Here is a 20,735-nt window from a genome sequence, read left to right as displayed (position 1 = left end):
CTAAATATGTAATATATTCACTTTGTTTATATAAATAAATTTTAACATAGTGGCAGCATATTTCAAATGTAGTTTCCCCACCTATTTTTTTTAATTGAGTAATTGGAAGGCCGCTATGCTCACCACTATACCACCAACCAACAGTGGGTAGGGCGTTTGCCTTGTACATGGCCGACCTGGGTTCGATTCCTCCGTCCCTCTCAGAGAACCCGGCAAGCTACTGAGAGCATCTCACCTGCACGGAGGAGCCTGGCAAGCTACCCGTGGCATATTCAATATGAAAAACAGTAACAAGTTTCACATTGGAGACGTTACTGGTGCCCGCTCGAGTAAATTGATGAGCAACGGGATGATAGTGACAGTGATACAGTGAGTATTTGGACCCAGAGAGATAGTATAGGGGTAAGGCACTTGCCTCCCACCAGGCTTTACTAGGTTCTATCCCCAGTGCCTGGTATGGTCCCCTGAGCCCTCCAGGAGTGATCCCTCAGGGCAGAGTCAGAGTCATAAACCCTCAGTATAGCTGGGCATGGCCAACAAAAACAAACCAAACCAAAAAATTGGTATTTGTTCATTCACTTAATATTTATTGTATGCCAACTCTGTGCAGGCACTGTTAAACTGATGCCAGTTAGCTAAGAGCAAAGCCTTTGCTCTCCTTACTCTCAGTGGACGGAGACAGGCAATGAATACAAACAGTCAATTGCATAACACGTGAGGAAACAGTAAGCTCCTCTAAGAAAGAGAAATGGAGACGGAGCGGATGCTGCAATTGTCAATAGACTGCTTAAGATGCTTAAGAGAGGCCTCCCCTAGAGAGGACATCAGAGCAAAACTGAAGGTGAAGGAAGGGAACAAAGTGGATGTCTAGGGAAAGATTACTCCAAGCACAGAGAACAGCCAGTGTCACACCCTAGCGCGGGGTGTGGTGGAAACCCAGGGAGCAAACGTGGGGATTGAGCCTGGGGGAGAAAAAAGGGGAGATAAAATCAAAAGAGTGTCTAAGGCGAGTATTGTGGGACGCCTTGGGCCACTATAGAGATTTTATTTATGAGAGACATGAGGAGGTATTTGGAGGGTTAGGAGCTAAGGACTGACATGCTCTCAATCTGCGTTTTAATAGGAGGAGGGATCCCTGGCTGCGGAAGAGGACGTAGAATAGGGACAACGGTAGAAGCCGGAAAACTGGAGGAAAGATTATGGATAAAGGTAATACAGTAGAAGTGAGAAGGAGAGGCTATTGGAGACGTTTAATTTAGGGGAATCTACAGAATTGACTGATCAGATGTGGTATGCGAAGGAGCTAAGGGATCATGGAGATCCCACTCTCCCATAACATAAAGAAATTACACAAAATACTTTAGATGATCAGAAAACCATCTTATTTCATTTATTAGGAAAATAAATGCTTAAACGCTACGTATGATCTCTAGTCCTTTGGCTCCTCGGACTGGGTCTAGGACACACCCCCGAGCCCCGCCCCTAGAGTCAGGCTCCACCTCCGGACTGCTGGACCACACCCACCGCCCTTTCGTCTGGCTCCGCCCTCGTTGCCGCGGTGACCGCTGACACAGTGGCCGCCGCATTCCCCGGAGACCCTGGGAGGCTCCGGTTGCTATGGCGATCGCTGGTGCCAGCTCTCCCCGGGGGACTCCTTCCACTTGGAACCCCTCCCGGGCCCCGCCCCGCAACGCTCAGGATTCGGCAGACGCCTGCCTGTCACAGGCCCTCGTCGCTATGGTGATCGCCGCCGCAGGTCAGGAAGACTAGGCCGCACACACTCCGGGGGCTCTGCAGTCGCCGCCGCGGGTGAGTCCGCAGCCCCAGGCCCGGGACTGTCCCACCGTCTATCCCGGTGTAGGCACAACCCAGTGAGCTGGCGGCGGGAGGGCGCTGGGTTCCCCGCCTACCTCGTCCCCTGCCATAACCTGAACGTGCAGTCGGGGGCCTTCTCATGCCCGGGGTCCCCACCCTGGCTCATTCTGGAGGAAAGCCGGGTCTTGGAGCGAAGGATCACAGGCCTTAGGCGAGGCCGCCCTCGCGGGGGCGCTGCGGCATAGGCGAGGCAGTCAGGGGCCTCCCTGGGTGGGGTTGGCACAGGCCCCGCCCACCCAAGTCCTCCCCTTCCAGTTCTACTCCCTTCACCCCCACCCTCTGCCACAGTCGCTCTCAAGACCTCGTAGTGAAGCTCCGAGAAGGGCTTGTCCTGGTTGGGCATCTGCTAGAGGCGCTGGCAGGACCGGGTGGGCCCATTCCTCATCCCCCCAGCCCCAACATCCACCCCTCACCATACCTGCCTGCAGATTGAGAGACAACTTGGTGATGCTCAGATGTTTTGTTTGGAGTTTTTTTTTTTTTCTTTTTGGGTCACACCTGGTGATGCACAGGGGTTACTCCTGACTCTGCACTCAGGAATTAACCCTGGCAGTGCTCAGGGGACCGTATGGGATGCTGGGAATCGAACCCGGGTTGACTGCATGGAAGGCAAACGCCCTACCCGTTGTGTTATTGCTCCAGCCCCACTCAAATGTTTTCCTTGGCCAATATTCCTGACAAAAAAGGAAACTTGAGTCTGTTTAAAAAACAAAACAAACAAAGAAAAAAACCTACTGGAAAGTTTGGGATGATTTTTATAGCTCCTTAAGTCTCTTTCCCCTGGTTGGGCCCACAGGATTCTGGAAGGATGAGGTCCTCCCTGACGCCTAGGGGCCCTCCTGTGAGCCGGGACCGCATCATCGCCTGTCTCCCTAAGGTAGACTCACTGGATCAACCCCTTTCCGCGTGCCCTGTTCTCCTGACACCACTTCCCCATTTACACTCGCGATGGGAAACAAGGCAGGGTGAATAGACAGGGAGGCCAGCCCCTCGCTGAGAGGGACCTGACCTGGAAGCCCTCTTGAGAAACCAGAAGCCAAGCCTGTACTGTTAGGGCCCATGTGAGGCAGTAAATTAAGGGTGACACCAGGAGGCAGTGTGTCCTGGAGGTTGAGGGCAAAGATTGAGTAGTCAGACGGTTCAGGTATGAATTCTGACTCATTAAGCTGTGGCCGTGGGCAAGTTATAACAAGAGCAGTGCGTTGATTTGCAAGGATTGTTCTTCTTGCATGGGGTAGCCTGGCTTTTGGCAAACAGGTAGCTCTGTGTTGTTTTTACCATTCTCTAAAGAACACTCTGGTCTTCCAACTTCCCAACACCAAACCCAGAGTTCCACCCCCCCACCCCCAACTGCCACTCTTCCTTCAATTTGCCACAGCAGAGTCCAGAATTCCTGGGCTGAGAAACCCATTTACAGAGCAGGACAGCGAGGTCCAGGGAGGGACAGAGGCTGCTTACCATCTCATGACTCGGCAAAGCAGAGTGAGGTCATGACTCTCCAACTTTCCTCTTTCCCAGAAGGCAACTCTCCTATTTCCAAAGAAGGTGAGGTTCTCTCCCTCCTGCCTCTGGAAGTTAGGGATTATAGGCCATCACGGGCCAAGTTCATCCTGCAACCCAGGGCTATACCATTTCAGACAGGAGAGATTGGCAGTCAAGAGAGAAAGTTCTTTCTTGCCCGAGTTTCTCTGTCTCTAAAATCAGCTCAGGGGCTGGAACAATAGCACAGCAGGTAGGGCGTTTGCCTTGCATGCAGCCGACCTGGGTTCGATTCCCAGCACCCCATATGGTTCCCTGAGCACCGCCATGGGTGATTCCTGAGTAACCAGGAGTAACCCCTGTACGTCGCCAGGTGTGACCCAAAAAGAAAAAAAAATAATAAAATTAAAAAATAAAATCAGCTCATACTCCCTATCCGATCTTCCTTACTACTTGTCTCATTCTGTTCAAAGTGGTGCTGTTCTGCTACTGACCACCATTCCTAGGCCAGCCCCTACTGGAACTGACATGAAAGCAGACGAGAAAAAGCTGCTACTTTCTCAGGCGGTAGCCTACACTCTCCCACACCAATGTGGCTTGCTGGGCTAATATGTTCGCCCATGTTACTCATTTAATCCTCAATGGCCATATGAAGAGCTCCTGTTATGAGTTATTGCCATGCTTCTACTAAGGAAACAGCCTCATAACTTGCCTTTTAAAATTTTCTTTCAGGCCCAGAGCGGGCAGGGCATTTATTTGGTTTTTGCACGCAGGCGATATGGGTTGGAATCTTGGTACCCCATATGGTCTTCTGAGTCCACCAGGAGTAATTCCTGAGCACAGAGTCAGGAGTAAGCCCTGTGCATGACAAGGTTTGGCCTAAAAACAACAACAAAAATAAATAAATAAAATTCTTCTCACTGTTCCCTCCATCTTTGTCTCCCAGATGGTGAGAGTAGGCGTGCCCATCCCAGTGCCTGAAAACTCAGAAAAAATGCTAAGGCAAGGGAAGCAGCTGAGCCTTTGCCACAGGGGGCGAGAGCTCATAGTAGTGTTTTGTGTGTAGCCCAGAACGGTGTCCAGGCCTACCATTGTGGACCACGTGTGTTGTCTCCAACTGTGCCCTTCTCCCTGGGTGCTGGGCAAACTCCATCCTTAGCTTTGGTTAACCGGAGAGTAAAACAGAGTCATTATCCTTTGTTTGTTTACTATCATTTCTCCTAATTATTGTTTGTTTAAAACTATTTTTCCTAATTATAAAACAAAGGTTTGTTCAACAGGTGTGATGGGTCTTAGAAAGCAAAAACATTTTCTGGGCATTTAGTATGTGCCAGATTGGCCATGTGTGATAGATTTAAAGACAGCTCATTTCATGACCCAAGTCTCTGAGGTTTCGTAAATGAGGAGTTAAGGTTCAGAGACATCAGGTAGCAGCCCATGGTTAACAGCTAAATGTGAACATAATGCTTCCTTGCCCTGAATTTAAACTACTATTTGGATGTGACATCTGAGAACAGTGGACATGTCCTCCCAGGACACTTTTCATGCACATATGTGAAATAAAAACTAGTGGGGTCAGAAGGATAGTGCAGTGGGTAAGCCACTTGCTTTGTATACACCTAACCCAGGTTCAATCCTGGTACCCTATGTAGTACCCTGATCACCGCCAGGAGTAATCCCTGAGCACAGAGCCAGAAGTAACCTCTGAGCATCACCAGGTGTGACTCAAAAGCAACAATTTACTATCTAAAATAAACAATTGTCTTTTAAAAAAATTATCCTAAAGCAAAAAAAAAAAAAAATCCTCTTAGAATTACTCCCTTGTGTTACCAGAGAACCTGAGAGAACAGAGGTGTGTCACACATTCTCAGCAAAGACACGGTCACCGGGGCTGGAGCAATAGCACAGCGGGTAGGGCATTTGCCTTGCATGCGGTCGACCCAGGTTCGATTCCCATCATCCCATATGGTCCCCTGAGCACTGCCAGGAGTAATTCCTGAGATGCAGAGCCAGGATTAATCCCTGGGCATCACCGGGTATGACCCAAAAAGCAAAAAAAAAAAAAAAGACATGGCCACCTTGGCAGAGACCCAACTCCCTGAATCTGCACGGGCTCTTTGGTTCTTTGGTCTCATCCAATCCTGCTTCCTCTCATTGGAACACACAAGCCTCCGTAGTTTCCAGGCCTCTGATGAGCTACATGACCCAAGTGACAGAGTGATCACAGGAAGCTAAAGGCAGCCTTGCAGCAGGGGAGGGGGGAAATGCTGGGAAGTTAGTCACCCCTCACTGCCCTGCTTCGCTGTTCAGGATGATGTGTCTGCCCGTCTGCCTGTCTGTCTGTCTCTTTCCAGTGGTACACACCTGAGGCCTGCCTACAGCTCAAGGAGCACTTCCATGGGCAGGTCAGCGTGGCCTGCCAGCGCAGGAACACGGGCACTGTTGGGTGAGCTCTGCCGCAGGCTAGAGGACGTGGGACTGGGGCTGGGGGACTGTGAGCAGGAATGAGTACATGAATGAGTGTCTGGAGAATCAACAGGGAATTTTACCTGACTGTTTCAACATACCTCTGCCATCGACCAGGTAGAGCCAGTTTCCCTGGGAAGATGTGTCTAGGGTTTTTCAGTCTGATTTCTGAGTCTGATATCTCAGTGTGTCTGTCTCCCGGACCTGCGTCTTCTTTCCTCTCCCTCAGGTCTCAGTGTAAATGTTGATCCTCTGTGACTTACTGTGCTCCCCCCACTGTACCTGCGTCCCAGCCTGTGCTGGAAAGGACACCCACCCACCTCTCTCTCTCTCACTCGCTCACTCACACAGAAACACACACACACAGACACACACACACACACACTTCAGAGAATTATGAGTTTGCCTAGATGCCAGGCCTATCTGTCCTATTCCTATTTCCGATGCACCAGCCCAAGGGGGTCTTTCAATATCACTCCTTTTGGGGCCAGAGAAACAGTACAGCAGGTAAGGCATTTACCTGGCATGAAGCTGACCTGGGTTCAATCTCGGGCATCCCTTAAGGTCCCCTGAGCACTACCAAGAATGATCCCTGAGTGCAGAGCCAGGAGTAACCTCTGAGCATCATCTGGTTTGATTCAAAAGCAAACGAATAAAAACCCCAAAGTAAAAACAGCCACTCCTTTGGGGCCCAGAGGGGTAGTACAAGTGGGTAGGGCGGTTGCTTTGTACGTGCTTGACCTGGTTTTTGTCCCCTGCAACCCATATGGTCCTTCTGAGCCCTGCCAGGAGTGATTTCTGAGCACAGAGCCAGGAGTAAGCCCTGAGCATTGCTGGATATAGCCCCAAACCAAAAACAAAATAATCACTCCTTTTAATAAATGGGGACAGAGCCTGTTGCTGCCTCTTATCCTGAGGAGCTCATAGTCTGCGCAGGAAATTGGCTGATCTTGCAGATGTCACAGATACGAGCTTCAGAGGCCCAGCTCTGAGATGCCCACAGCTGGGGAACGTGAAGCCAACCTCACTTCCAAAGGGCCAGAGCACATCACTGTGGAGGAGAGCGATGGCTGCTGAATCATGTGTGCGGACTCTGTGCCAGGTGCTCCACCCCACGGCAATGTTGGGATGTGGGGAAATGGAGACACGGGGACCACTCCAGAAATGCCTTTGCTCCCTCATCAGAGAAGCAGTGTCTCCGGTCCAGAATTAGAGACTGCCTGCAAGCAGAGTAGACACAGCCCCTGGCCGCTATTGTGAGCCACAACGGATCACCAAGTGACGCAGGGGACTTGCTCTCTGCAGCAGGAGGAAATGCCTGGTCAGATGTTGAGCCAGGGTGGAGGCTTTGACCATGAGCCTCTTTGGCAGGAACTGCAGAAACTTGGGGGCTGCCGCTGCATGAAGCGCAGGACGCAGCACAGACAGTGGCAGCTGCTCGGGGAGATCGGGTCGGTAGAGAGCCTGAGAACCTCAGAGCCAACTTACCTCAAACCACAGCCCCGAGCCCTGTTTCTGAAAGGTCCTCTGGTCGGCCTGACCCTTGCAGATACCTCCAAGAAAGCAGGTGGCAGTGGTGTCCCCACAGGAAGTGCCTACCTACAAGAAGTAGGCTCGAGGCCACAGGGACAGGGGGGAGGGTGTAGGAATCTGTCCCTTGTATATGTGTCCCCTGCATGTCAGCACTGTGTCCTTCATGCGCTCCTGGCCCCTGCACCCTCCGCTGGACACCCCCACACCAGGATGCTTCCCTCTGCTCCTTTAGCCTCTCTACACCTGTGTCAAATTCTCACAATAGGGCATGGAGCCCACTGGGTAGGGTGGGAGGGTGGCGTGAACCAAGGGGGGGGACCAGGATCTCTGCAGATGACTGTCTGATCTCCTGCCCAGGATTGAGGGGAGACTCCCAGGAAAGGAAAAGCGTGTGTGTGTGTGTGTGTGTGTGTGTGTGTGTGTGTGTGTGTAGATGCCTTTGTGAACCTGTTTTAGAGTAATTTGGACATATTCCTGCCAGGCTCAAACTCTCCAAGGTGGTTGTCCTGGGTGACCTCTACGTGGGCAAGACCAGCCTCATTCACAGGTATACCAACAAAATCCCCAGCACGGCGCCTTGGCCTGGGCGCCCCAGATGACATTGTATGGCTGCTGGGAGCCACCCAAAGAAGAGGGTGCAAGAATTGAGGAAGACGGCGGTACTGAGCAGGGTGGGGGATTACAGGAACCTGGGGTTCATCATATTGTCCCCTTGAGGTCACTGGCTCACGTCTCATTGCCCTCCCTACATGCAGGCAGCCAGTTTATCATGGTTTCCTAACTCACACTCTGCTGTGATTTCTCCTTCCCCACCTGGTTATTGTTGCGGCTCCCTGTCCCCCTAGACTGTCATCTCCATAGCATTTCTAAGGGTAAATGGACTGGACTTTTATTTTTATGTTTTTGCCTCCAGACTTCCACTATCATAAGCCAAACATTTTGAATACTTCTCTTGTGGTTTTACTGTGCTCTCACAGGTTTTGCAAGAATGTTTTTGACCGTGACTATAAGGCCACTATTGGGGTTGACTTTGAAATTGAGCGCTTTGAGATCGCTGGGATTCCCTACAGCCTCCAGATGTAAGTGACCAGCATGTTGCCCTGTTTCCTGTGTGACCTGTGGAGTCAGTCTTGGGGGAAACTCCCGGCAGAAGCTCTGGCCCTCTGAGCTCTGCTCCATGAGGCTCAGTTAGGACCTTCCTGAACAGTAGCTCCTGGCTTAGCTCCTGGCTGTGAATCCTGAGTTCCCAGATCTTGAGGCCTGAGACAGTCCCTTAGTCCTGGTGGGTGTCTTGTGTTGATCATTGGCTTGAAAAGTTCTCAGAACTCCTCCTCTTCCCCACCATTCCCTGGCTCTGAGCCAGAAAAACCGAGATCAAGGAGCTAATGGCGACAGCCTCAGTGGTGTGGCCTATATTGGGGCTCACCGTGCACCCAAAGGTCTAATCTAATTAGAGGGCCCAGAAAAGAGCAGGGTTGTGCTGCTGACTCAGCCTCTGATTGTCTAACATTGGCACCACTGCCAGCCATTCAACTGGCTCTCCTCTAGGCCACTCTTCCAGCTCTCCAACTACTAGAATCATCTTCAGGTGTAAAAAAAAAACCTGAATGAACACTTACAATTTTTTTAATTTGGGGCGGGTATCCTCAGGGGGGAGTCAAGGGTTATCATAGCTGATATGATACTTAGGGGGTATCATATCATTCTGGTGGTACTTCGGGGGACATGCAGTGCCAGGAATCAAAGGTAGAGCTTCACACATGCCACACACTTGCTCCACCCTTTGAGATATCTTCCCAGCCCCAAGTGTAGTGGTGCTATTTGGTTATTATTATATGGGGGGAATTCTCGTCTGGAAGCCATCAGGGCCACATCCAGCAGTGCTGGGAGCCAGGCAGGACTGGGGACCAATCTTGGGGCTTGGCACATGTAAGACATTCATTCCAGCCCTTTTAGTTATCTCCCCAGCTCCTGGAATTAATCAATAGAAAAACAAAACCAAAAAATTCCACATCAAACTGGAGTGCTAGAAAAAAATACCATTGGTATATTGCTCATGACTTTATCTCATCTTCGATTCACTCAGAAAAGTTAAATTTCATTTTAGAAAAGTCAAAAAAGGGATAAAACTTCATACTCAGCCCCAGTTAGTCACCCCCTGCCTGGTTGCAAATGTGGGCAAGACGATCTCAGCATGGGTGCCCTCTCTTCTATACTGCGCCCGTTGAAGACATCATTAATCAATTGTTACTTTCTCTTTCATGAAATGAGGACTCAGTTTATTTAGGGTCAAAATGACCCCAGACACGGTCCCTCATCACCCCTCATGTAGGAAGCTGTATGTCTCCTTTGCTGTAGGAGAGAGGGTGGAGCCACACCCCGGTCCCACCCAGGTCCTATTCGTGGACTATTCAAGTCCGAGTCTTATCTACAGATGAACTTCATATTTTCAGGCTGACCCAACCAGGGAGTATAGCTCCATTTTGTAATGTCAGGAGGGACTGTCACTGTTACTGTCATCTCGTTGCTCATTGATTTGCTCAAACGGGCACCAGTAACATCTCCATTGTGAGACTTCTTACTGTTTTTGGCATATCAAATACGCCATGGTAGCTTGCTGGGCTCTCCGAGAGGGGCAGAGGAATCGAACCTGGATCGGCCACGTGCAAGGCAGACGCTCTACCTGCTGGGCTATCGCTCCAGCCCAGTATCATTATAAGCAGAGGAAATTTGGACTATATTATTCCATTTGCTCAATATTATTCCATTCAACCAGGCAGTAGAGCTAGAAAGGCGTATTCTTCCTTCACAGGCATGGTGAATCCAGCCAGGGAATTCCCCCTTGGGTATCCAAGGAAGGAATCCTAGGGAACTGGGGGATAAGGATGACTGATTCACGGCAGGCACTTCGTGAAGCCCACACCCTAGCACAGCCCTCAGGTCTGCTGCCCCCCGCCCACTAGACTGCTGGCTCACACCATTGAAGTTGCTGAGTCTTCCCACCTCTGCTTTTTTCCCTCTCTGTGTCATGGCATAGCTGGGACACCGCCGGACAGGAGAAGTTCAAGTGCATCGCATCTGCGTACTACCGGGGCGCCCAAGGTGAGTGAGTGAGTGAGTGAGTGATGAGCCCTCGACCATGGGCAACAGGAAACTCCCCACTGGAATGCACAGTGGAAAATTTAGCTTTGCTGTGCAGACACCACATCTATGATCTGAGAAACACCTGTCCTCCTAGACCAAGAGAGATGTTTTTCTGCCTGTACCCGGGCTAATTGTGACAGTCACACTTCAGGCCCCCCGTGGGCCCGCAGACTCCGGGAGTCAGGCTTCTCAGGGATGCTCACGGCATGCAAGTCCAGTTTCCGACTTTGAAGTGGAGTCCTGCTTACTGGCAACTCAAGTGACCCTCCCAGTGGCCTGTCCCTCTGCACGTGGAGTGGTGCTGTCAGCCGCCTGTCATGCATGCTTGCTCCTGGTGTGGTTCTCCCTACTCCTTCCTGGTTTTAAAAAAATAATTAAAATATTGCCCCTCCCTTCCCCACCCCAAGGATTTGTCTTCATGTCAGATTCCTGAAGGCCCATAAGCTCAACCCTGGCCACGTAGCCCTGGGTCAGTCCTCTCAGCCCTCCTCGTCCCTTGCTTGACCTATACAGCATCATGGGCCAGCTGTAGCCTTCACATTTTCCTTTGCGCCTCCTGCATTCCTGACCCCAAGAGTCCAGCTCCCGATGCTGTAACAGCAGTGGGCAGAGCTCGGAGTAACAATGGAAATGGTCCTTTTCTCCTTTCTGGTTATAATTAAAAAAACTATGTGAAGAGTTGGCGACATGACTCAAAGGTTGGAGTCCTGTCAAGTCCTTTTCTTTTTTTTTTTTTTTTTAAATGAAGCTATTGCTCCAGTAGACTGGAGCCATAGCACAGCAGGTAGGGCATTTGCCTTGCATGCAGCCAACCCAGGTTCGATTCTTCTGCCCCTCTCGGAGAACCCAGCAAGCTACCGAGAGTATGCTGCCCGCACGGCAGAGCCTGGCAAGCTCCCCGTGGCGTATTCGATATGCCAAAAACAGTAACAAGTCTCACAATGGAGATGTTACTGGTGCCCGCTTGAGCAAATCCATGAACAATGGATGACAGTGATACATTTCGGGCATCCATTGGTGGTAGTTGCTTCCTCTAAGTCTCAATCCACATTTTAAGCTCCAAGAAACACTCAGAGAGGTGAGAGCTTATCTAGGGACTCCAGAGAGTAGACTCCCAGTGGCAGGGGAGAGGTTGGGCCAGGGGGAAAAAGAGGGGCTATATCACAAGTAGACTGCTGAAGGACAATGGGGGTGAAAGAGATAGGTCATAAGACCTTGGGGACCACCAGGTCCCCAAGCAATAAGTATTAGAAGCTCCTGCTCTTGGAGGGATGGAGAAAGGGTTTTCAGAGCAATGTGAGAGTGCTGTTTTAGGTATACCAAACCAGTGTCAAAGGATGAGGCATAGGTAGTAACTATTCTGTGCTAGCGTGAAAAATTACAACCTTTGGATTACGATTTGAAAACATGGGGGCAGGAGATAAGTCAAAGAGCTGGAGCCCCTGCCTGACATGTGCTAGAATAGAAGTGCAATCTCTGGAATTGTATGGCTCCTGAGCACTTTCTAGACCAAGCAGCATAGCATAGCTAGGCCCAAGCATCAAAACTTTCAGGGCCCCTACACCAGGCCAAGAAATGCTGAGTGTAGCCTTCAGGACCCTGAGCACCTCTGAACAAGACTTCCATCACTTTCCCCCTGCCCACCACAGAAATCAATTGAAAAATGCCAAAAAACAGGAAATGGGCTGTGAGATAGGTTTGAGGGGCAGAGCACATGCCCTATATGCCCAAGACTCTGGATTCAATTACTGGCATCATATGGCCTTCCTTGCACAGCCAGAGTGACCCTGAGGGCCCCCAGAACGGCTGGAGCCCAAGCTGCTCTGTAGCACAGACATGTACTGCTAGAAGTGGCCCCTGAGTCCCCCAAGCAGTACTGGGGAGTCTCCCTCCCCACATACAAACAAAAAAAGAAAATACAAACACCTCAGCTATGTGTTGGCATCCTAGGTCTGCCACTTTACTATGGCTTCTCTCTTCCCCGGGGCTGATGCCCTCAGGAGTAAGAGTAGGATGTACCTGACACCCTGGCAAATAGCAGATCTGGGGTACCACTTTTCTCTCTTTGGCTTCCCTTCCTCTCTGCCTGTGGGGTCTCTCCCAGAGGCTTCAGTCAAGGTGCAGATGAAACTCCCACTCTAGTCCCGCTTGCAGCCCCAGGGACCAGTAAAGAGCTGACTTTTCTGGAATGTCCTCCATATGAGGTTCCCCCCCAGAGCTCCAACAGGGTCTCAGCCACCCTAGAGAGCCTAGGGTCGGGGTGAGACAGCAAGGAGAGCTAAGGAGATGAGAGATGTATTTCCCAGTTTCTGCTTGCTGCCTCTTTGTTGCTAATCAAACTCCCAACTTCTAGCTGCCACGTGAAATGTCGATCCCACCTCAGGCCCCAATTCAATCTTCTAAAATTGTGAGTCTTAGGGATCTAGAGCAATTGCACAATGAATAGGGAGCTTGCCTTGCACATGGATGACCTGGGTTCAATTCCCAGCACTCCACGTGGTCCCCAAATTCTGTCAGGAATGATCCCTGAGCACAGAGCCCTGAGAACAGCCATATGTGGCATAAAAAAACCAAAATGATGATGATGATGATGATGATGATTTTGATGATAATCTTGTTGATGATGATGATAGTGGCTCTTATTTAATGCTCGTAGCTACCCCGAGAGCGTGAGGTATTACTCTCACCATTTTACATATGAGAAGATGGGGGCCCTCAGTGCTTGAGGTCCTCATCAGGCTCCCTAAGGTGTAAACTGCAACAGGGAGACTTGAATATAGGAATATGGGAGTCCACCAGTTCATCGTGCCTTATCAGAGCCGCCAAGTGTGGGTCAGAAAGGGAGATAAGGTTTGTCCCAGTGGCAACCATGAGATGGATCCTTCTTTATCGCTGGGTCCTGGGCTGGGAACCAGGACAGTTCCAACAGGTCCAGGTTCCTCCTGGGGAGCAGGGATGCCTGAGAGCGCCCCCACCTATCACTCTGTCTAACCTGTCTGACTGGCTCTTGGTTTTCATCCACATGTGCAGTGATTATCACAGCCTTTGACCTCACCGATGTGCAGACTCTGGAGCATACCAGGCAAGTCTGGGGCGCCCTCTCCTCTGAAACCTCAAAAATGCTCCCTGTGCTTCCCAATTCCAGGACTTGGACTCACTTGTCAAGGTGGACTGAATGCTCCACCAGCTCCCCAATACCCCATTCTTTTATTCCTCAAGATGCAGAGCCAGGGCCAAAGCGATAGCACAGCAGGTAGGGCATTTTCCTTGCATGCCGCTGACCTGAGTTCGATTCCCGGCATCCCACATGTCCCTCGAGCACTGCCAGGAGTAATTCCTTATTGCAGAGCCAGAAGCAACCCCTGAGCTTCACCGGGTGTGACCCCCCAAAACAACAACAACAACAACAAATATGCAGGGCCATCTGCTAAGGGCAGAGCCAGCTCAGAGCATAGCCGCACACACTCATGGGTGCCCATGTTTAGAGGAACTGGTCCTGCTTGAATTCTCTATCATTTGAGGGTAAGGGGCACCATACTTTCCCTTTGTCCCAGTTTCATCAATTCTTTAACCAGTCCTCTAGGAAGGGATGTGATCAGGGGCTGCTGTCCTGGGCAGAGACATGGGTAAGAGCCAGCAACTTGATCATGTCCCAGAGCCCTTCCTGCTTACGTCAGTGATTCTCTAGCTAATGGTCCAACGCCCCCTTCTACCTCACTTTAGTTTCGGATATTCCCACCCAGCATTTCCCAAACCCTGTGAGGGAAGCCAGGGTGACCATTCCAGCTGATGAAAGCGCAGGGATCTTTTTCCTGAATCAGGATGGGCTCTGCCCTCCCCAGCCCCTGCAGCCCCACAGAGGCCCTCCCTGCTACAGGAACGGTCAAGCCAAGATGCTCTTCCTGGACCTCCTGGTTCATCTGTCAGCCCTGTTGGGAGGTCGGGGCTGCACCCCTCTGCTCCTCGCCTTCCCCAAGCCCTTTGAGGTAGGTGAGTGGGTGGTCTCTGCCTGAATCCCCTCTGTGCTTCCAGGCAGTGGCTGGAGGATGCACTCAGAGAGAACGAACCAGGCTCCTGCTTCGTGTTCCTAGTGGGAACCAAGAAGGACCTTCTGGTGAGCAGAACAAAGCAGGAACCCCGAGTGGCCCCCAGGACAATGTATCTCCTTTCCTGAAATGGGGGGTGGGGTGCTTGAAGAGCACAGGTCTAGGGGCTGAAAGGTAGAGGGACTCTGCTCTCCTCACCAGAAAAGGACAGGTGGGGTTTTATACACCTGGAAGGCATCCCCCCAACCCTTCACCGTGCTTGCTCAGCCCTGGGTGAGATGGGGAGGAGGGGGGAGGAGTAGAGGGTAGTGTCGCCCCAGGGGCTGCCAGGGGAGGACCCAGGAAGCCGGGCCAGGAGGGCTGTGTCTCCCAGTCAGGTGCAGCATGCGAGCAGGTGGAAGCGGACGCCGTGCGCCTGGCCAATGAGATGCAGGCTGAGTACTGGTCGGTGTCAGCCAAGACAGGTGAGTGGGTATAGGACTGTCGTCACGATGTGAGGGCCCTGTGTCTCCTCTGGCCTGACCCTGACTCAGCCCAGCTTTGGTGGCCTGAGAGGAGTCTCAGCTCGAGCAGGAGACTGGGAGCCCTGGCCTGTGGAGGAGGAATAGCCACACCGTGTGCTGGGCCCCTGGGGCGTCTAATGTCATTGCCGCATCCCCCTGGGATTTCCTTTCTTCCTCTGAGTCACTTTGAAGGCCACAGAGGAAGAACTGACAGGGCTGGGACAGAAAGGACTTCTCACCTATGACCACTGTGCTGTCCTGCCCCCCATTAGCAGCTGTTTGGTGAAGGCACCTCGTGACCTAGTAGAAGGGCCTTCTGTACCCATAGGCGCCCATTCCTCACCTCAGGACAACCTTCCACCCCACACCCCGCACGGCCCCTGAGCTGCCCTCACACAGAGGCCACTGTGGACCCCAGGCCCAGGCAAGATGCCCCATCTCACCCTTCAGCATCTCATATAGGGATATAAAGTAATGCTCTTTATATCAGTTTGTTTTATTTTATTGTTATCATTCATTTTTTGGTTTGGGGGCCACACCCAGTAGTGGCCTACTTCTGGTCATGTTCAAGAATCACTCCTGGTGAGGTTCAGGGACCATATATGGTGCCAGGGATCGAACCCAGGTCAACCCAACCTCATGCAAGTCAAGTGCCCTACCTGCTGGATTATCATGTTGGTCAGTATATATATGTTTGTACCCACCCCCCACCCATAGACAAATCCTTCAGTGCTCAGGCCTTATTCCTGGTTCTGTGTTCAGGGATCATTTCTGGTAAGACTCAAAGGATTATATGGAGTACTGCGGATCAAACCTGGATTTGCCCCATGCAAGGCTGTATTACTCTTGCTCCAGCCCTCATTTTATTTTATTTTATTTTATTTTATTTTATTTTATTTTATTTATTTATTTTTGCTTTTTGGTCACACCCAGCGATGCACAGGGGTTACTCCTGACTCTACACTCAGGAATTACTCCTGGTGGTGCGTGGGGACTATATGGGATGCTGGGAATGGAACCCAGGTCAGCCGCGTGCAAGGCAAACGCCCTACCCGCTGTGCTATCACTCCAGCCCCACTTATTTTATTTTTAATGAAAAAAAGTGTTTTACATTTCCAAACTCACATGTGCATTTTCACTCAGAAAAAGTTAGAAAATGTAGAGAAGCGAAGAACAGAACTTGAAAACAAAGGTTGCTGAGGACAAAATGAAATATGTGTAGAGACTGCTGCCTCTAGACCCCAGAGGACCTGAGTTTCTAGGGACTAGGAAGGCCTGACCCTCCCTCCCCGGGAAGGCCACCATGGGGGCTGCCGAGAGCTGGAGGAGCAGGTAGTAGTGGTGCTGAGAGTAGATGCCTTAGGTGGCAGCCTCGCCTCCAGCCCGAGATGAAAAAGTTGGCAGTGTCCATGCCCAATTCTCTCTGCTCCTTCGGTTAGGAAGGAAGCGTTTCCCTGGATCTTCTGAGACACAGCAAAGACAGGAAGCTTTCCCCTGGATCTTCTGAGAATCTTCCCTCCTGTCAGAGTAATAGCAGGATCACTGAGCTCTCCCTGTGGGCCAAGCGCAACGGCCCTGTGCGGCTGTATCGGCTGTTCATTGAAAAAGGGCCTTTTGTCTTGGGGGCTGAGATCAGGACTCAGACAGCTGCCATGGGTAACAGGACATAGGTCTGTTCTGATCTCTGCATAGCCCAGTACCTGGCTCGTAGGAAGTGCTCAGGGGTGACTGAGAGGATGAGTAGACACTGGGAAAATGCTGAGAATTGCAGGTGATTTTGCAGCAGGTGTCTGCAAGGGTCGGAAGGGGGATGGACCCAGAAGGGAAGGAAGACAGACAGGTCCAGCCTCCTGCAGGGGCTCAGTTGGGTGGGGTTACAGCTGGCACGGTCGCTGTTATTACCAGAGCTACTCTGGCAGGGGCCCCATACCTGCTAGAGCTTGGCTGCACCCCATATCCAGTGGCTCCCACCCAAACGCAGCTGCATGAGAGGGCAGCGGGAGAGGTGGTCACCGTGCCTTGTGTTCCCACAGGGGAGAACGTGAAGGCGTTCTTCAGCCGTGTCGCCGCCCTGGCATTTGAGCAGTCTGTGCTGCAGGACCTGGAGCGAAGGAGCAGCACCCGGCTCCAGGTCGGCGATGGAGACCTCATCCGTGCGTACTGGCGGCGGGGCTGGGGCTCAAGAGCAGCCTTGCACCCTACAATCGTGTCCCCCTTCTGCTCCCTGTCCCCAAACCCAGCCATCTCCTTAACATGTCACCTTTGTCATCCTTTGACTCTCCTCCCGGCTGCACTGTTCTTTCTCGCGTAACCCTGACCTCAGGCTTACGTTGCCCCTGACCTTGCCTGCCTGTGTACTTGCTCCCCCTGATTCTCCCTGTCCTTCTGACAGACCAATCCTCACTGGCCAGGCCGGGCAGCCTGTGATCCATTTACACGTGGAGCTCTGGCTCTCTTCATCCCTGCCTTTCCCTCGCTCTGTCCCGCCACCTGGTGTGTAACTCAGGCCCACTAGGCATGTGCCAGGTCATCACAGCCTGGAACAAGTGGCAGAGGGTTCTGGTTCATACCTTTGACCTTCAGACATCAGACGGGACCCGCAGGAGACTCATAGTGTCTGCTGCCAGTGCTCGGTGGAGGCCAATGACTTCTCCCCCCTTACAGGAGTGGACGAAGGGTCAGCCAAGAGCCCAGAGAGCAGAAGGCCCTCGGGCACGAGTTGCTGCTAGCTGGGCCTGTGTCACATGCCTCCACTCCCTCGTATCGAGTATTGATTCCTGTGCCTGGACAGGGACGACGACGACAAGGAGCCTGGAGTTCAGCCACATGACTGCCCACCCGCTGTGCTGAGCCCAGGAGGGACAGGCAAGTCCTCCACTACCTGCCCCAGAGCCCCAAGTGCCCAGCTGGGGGCGCCACTGTGGCACCGGTGGGAAGGCCAGCTGTCCCTCCAGAATTACTGGAAAGTCTCCCTGGTCCCGGAGAGGCGCCCAGACACAGGCACTTCTCCCGTCACAGCCCTCGCCTTGCCCTTGGCCTCCGCACACCTCAGCAGTCCCCCTGGGCTCCGGACTGATCTCAGAATCCTTCTAAACGGAGCGGTGGGGGCAAACAGAACTACAAAGAGTGAGTGCCTGCGGAAGAACCCATCTGCGTGTTTGTGTGGGACTTTGCTAGATGTAACAGGACTTGCAGTTCTGGGCCTCCCCAATTCCTCTCCAGAAAAGGAGAAACAAGACGGCCTCGTGGGCCCTTCCTGCCAATCTTCTGCCCTTCCCGTCCGTGGATGAGCACAGAACAAGCCAGTAAGTGTCTCTGCTCTGACCCACCTGGACAGTGAATCGGCCTAATCTCACCACACCACGAAAGAAACTGCACAGTGGCCTCTGGGGTGACTCATGGCTGCAGCTCTCAAGCCTGGCACTGTCCTATGTTGCCACTCGCCACCCAGATGCTGCTGAGCCGATGCCACTCCTCTCCCATCAGCCTGTAAACAGTAAAGGCCTGGGCACGGAAAACTTTCGTGATGGCATCCTTATTGCCCACAGGCCTCACTGCCCCGGGCCACCACGAGGTGCCTCCACTTTCACCTGCCACACATGTGTTCCCACCTACCTCTTGCCACAGGCAGGTGAACACATCTGGCATCCCATCTGCCTTGCACTGCTGGTGAGCTTTTGAGAGACATTGTTCCGGTTAGCACCACCTTCCGGGACTCCAAACAGGACCTGAATACCACAGTTGCCCAGAGGATGTCATCAGCTCAGAGGAACTGCCAGTTATTGATGAAGACGAACCCTGTTCATACCACCACCTTATTTGTTTTTTAAGTAGAAAAATGTAGATTGGAGAGCTAGTATAGTGAGTAGGGTGCTTGCCTTGCTTGAGGCCAGCCCTGGTGGACCCCAGAACCACGTATGGTTCCCTAAGCCCTACCAAGACTGACTCCTGAGCACAGAGCCAGGAGTAAGCCCTGAACACGGTCATGTGGGGCTCCCAAACCAAAATCAATTAATAAATACATAAAAACAGAAAACATTTTAAAAATAGTTAAGCAAGTCGCTTTTATAGAATCCACCATACTTAGATGTAAGAGAAGAGGAAGTGGGTTTGAAATATGTGTTCAAGAGAGAACAAAGGCTTGTCCAGAGTGGAGATAAACAAGCAAAGAAACGCAGAGGCAAGCAAGCAAGATGCGTGTTCAAGGGAGAACAAGGGCTTGAAGTCAGAAATTGCAGTTTTAGAGAAATTATTCTTTTTTTTAACATTTTTTTTTTTGAGAAATTACTCTTGAGGGAATTATGTGTCGGTTGTTATGAGAAAAGAAAGCGCCCAGTCTGTGACGCTCCCCAGCGGGAAGCGTGTTAGGTAGCTGGTGGGATTCTTTGCAGATTCTTCCTTGAGCCCATTGTGGGTTTGTTTTATCATTTAACCTGAATGGCCTCCTGCTGCCCTCCCTGCCGTGTGGCCTGTATTTTCTGTGCCCCGCTAGAGCCCTCCTGCTGCTCATGCGCCCAGCCTGCCCATTCTGTGGCCTTTGTTCCTTCTGCGAGTGGGCTGGAATCCACTGGGCCTGCTTTGCATGTGGGACATTGGGTTCACAGCCAGCTTGTAGCTTTGACTGAAGGTGCCGCTGTGTTTATCCCTGCAGCTACGGCTCTTCCACACTCAGCATTCCCGGAGATGGTCTCACTGAGGCTTTCTGTGCAATGGCCCTGGACATGTATGCTTATGTGTTCTGGGAGGGTGGGCTCATCTGCATCAGGGGCGCATTAGGACCAGTTACTTTGGCACAAATCAGCAAGGGTCACCACAAGGGCCAGCTCAGCCAGGAGTGGCGGGTGGTCCCCACAGCTCCCTCCCCTCAGTGGGCCAGGCCCAGGACCTGAGGGAGGGAGTGTGCGATACTGATGCCCTGCTCTTACTCGCTTGAGCTAGAACCTCATTTCCGCCCCCCCCCCCCAGCCCTCTGTGAATGGCCCCTTATTAAAGTGTCCTTGTGTCACCCACTGTGTGATCAATTGACTCCATTCAAATCACTTTTCTCTGCATCCTGATAGACTCAGACATCCTCTTCAAGCACCTCGAGTTCCAGCCTTACTTGTCTGGGGTAAAGACACCCTCCACGGCCTGGTCCTGTGGGCCTAAGCTTCTTTGCCCCGAGCCGCAGCATTTCTGTTTTCTTGTAGCAATCAGCACATAATTCCTTCAAGAGGGACCGAGGGACCACATGCAATCCGTTTTCATCTCTGAGCATTTCTACCAGCTAGCTCTGCCCTTACTTTCCAGTCCATGTCCTGAACTCCCAATCTTGCCCTGGCACTCAAAGCTGCCCACTGCACAGACCCCCGTGCTCCAGTTTCATCCGCTAATCCAGAGAGACTCAGTGGTCTTGGTAGACAGAGGTTCTGGCCTCCTGTGCTCAAGTACTCTGGCATCCCTACTCCAAGGTGACCTTATGGATAAGTTGTAGCATTGTTACCACTGGCTGTGGTTGTCCATCTGGGCTTTCTCTCCTACCCATCTGTGTGATTCCAATGGCTGAGGCACTGACTCTATCACTTCCCCTCTCTCCATACATACATACATATAGTATGTGTGTGTGTATATACACTTATATTTATGTGTATATGGAGCGATAGCACAGTGGGTTGCCTTGCAAGCAGTTGACCCCGGTTCGATTCCTTCG

The 20,735-nt window shown here is 51.7% G+C and overlaps 2 protein-coding genes across 4 annotated transcripts in view; one reads left to right on the top strand and one right to left on the bottom strand.

Annotated features, from left to right (window-relative positions):
• Positions 1–2,276, bottom strand: part of RSPH14 (radial spoke head 14 homolog) — an 82,529-nt gene extending 80,253 nt beyond the window's left edge. Inside the window, exon 1 of the mRNA XM_004619357.2 lies at positions 1,911–2,276. The gene's annotated coding sequence lies outside the window, so the exon portion shown is untranslated. The remainder of the gene's footprint in view (positions 1–1,910) is intronic.
• On the top strand, positions 1,541–20,048 carry RAB36 (RAB36, member RAS oncogene family). Of its 3 annotated transcripts, none has more exons than XM_055146632.1 (11): positions 1,541–1,809; positions 2,672–2,752; positions 5,709–5,800; positions 7,835–7,900; positions 8,331–8,432; positions 10,391–10,455; positions 13,528–13,583; positions 14,534–14,611; positions 14,917–15,007; positions 17,080–17,177; positions 17,711–20,048. In XM_055146632.1, exons 2-11 carry the CDS (start codon positions 2,684–2,686, stop codon positions 17,894–17,896), a joined length of 903 nt encoding a protein of 300 aa, XP_055002607.1. In that variant the 5' UTR covers positions 1,541–1,809; positions 2,672–2,683; the 3' UTR covers positions 17,897–20,048. The 3 variants fall into 3 exon arrangements, with proteins under 3 accessions (XP_055002607.1, XP_055002608.1, XP_055002609.1); XM_055146633.1 differs by having other exon boundaries at positions 17,080–17,199; XM_055146634.1 differs by lacking the exons at positions 13,528–13,583; positions 14,534–14,611; positions 14,917–15,007.
• Positions 20,049–20,735: the final 687 nt, after the last annotated feature.

Source organism: Sorex araneus, chromosome 9 (genome assembly GCF_027595985.1).
Source record: "Sorex araneus isolate mSorAra2 chromosome 9, mSorAra2.pri, whole genome shotgun sequence".
NCBI lineage: Eukaryota > Metazoa > Chordata > Mammalia > Eulipotyphla > Soricidae > Sorex > Sorex araneus.
The sequence above is the reverse complement of the archived record's forward strand: the minus strand, read 5'-3'. Positions and strand labels throughout refer to the sequence as shown.

Bases quoted from the DNA above. Each gene is read 5' to 3' on its own strand.
- RAB36 (XM_055146632.1), top strand. From the start codon at position 2,684: ATGAGGTCCTCCCTGACGCCTAGGGGCCCTCCTGTGAGCCGGGACCGC. The intron at 5,801-7,834 runs GTGAGCTCTGCC...TATTCCTGCCAG, and splicing joins AGGAACACGGGCACTGTTGG to GCTCAAACTCTCCAAGGTGG. The intron at 10,456-13,527 runs GTGAGTGAGTGA...CCACATGTGCAG, and splicing joins GTACTACCGGGGCGCCCAAG to TGATTATCACAGCCTTTGAC.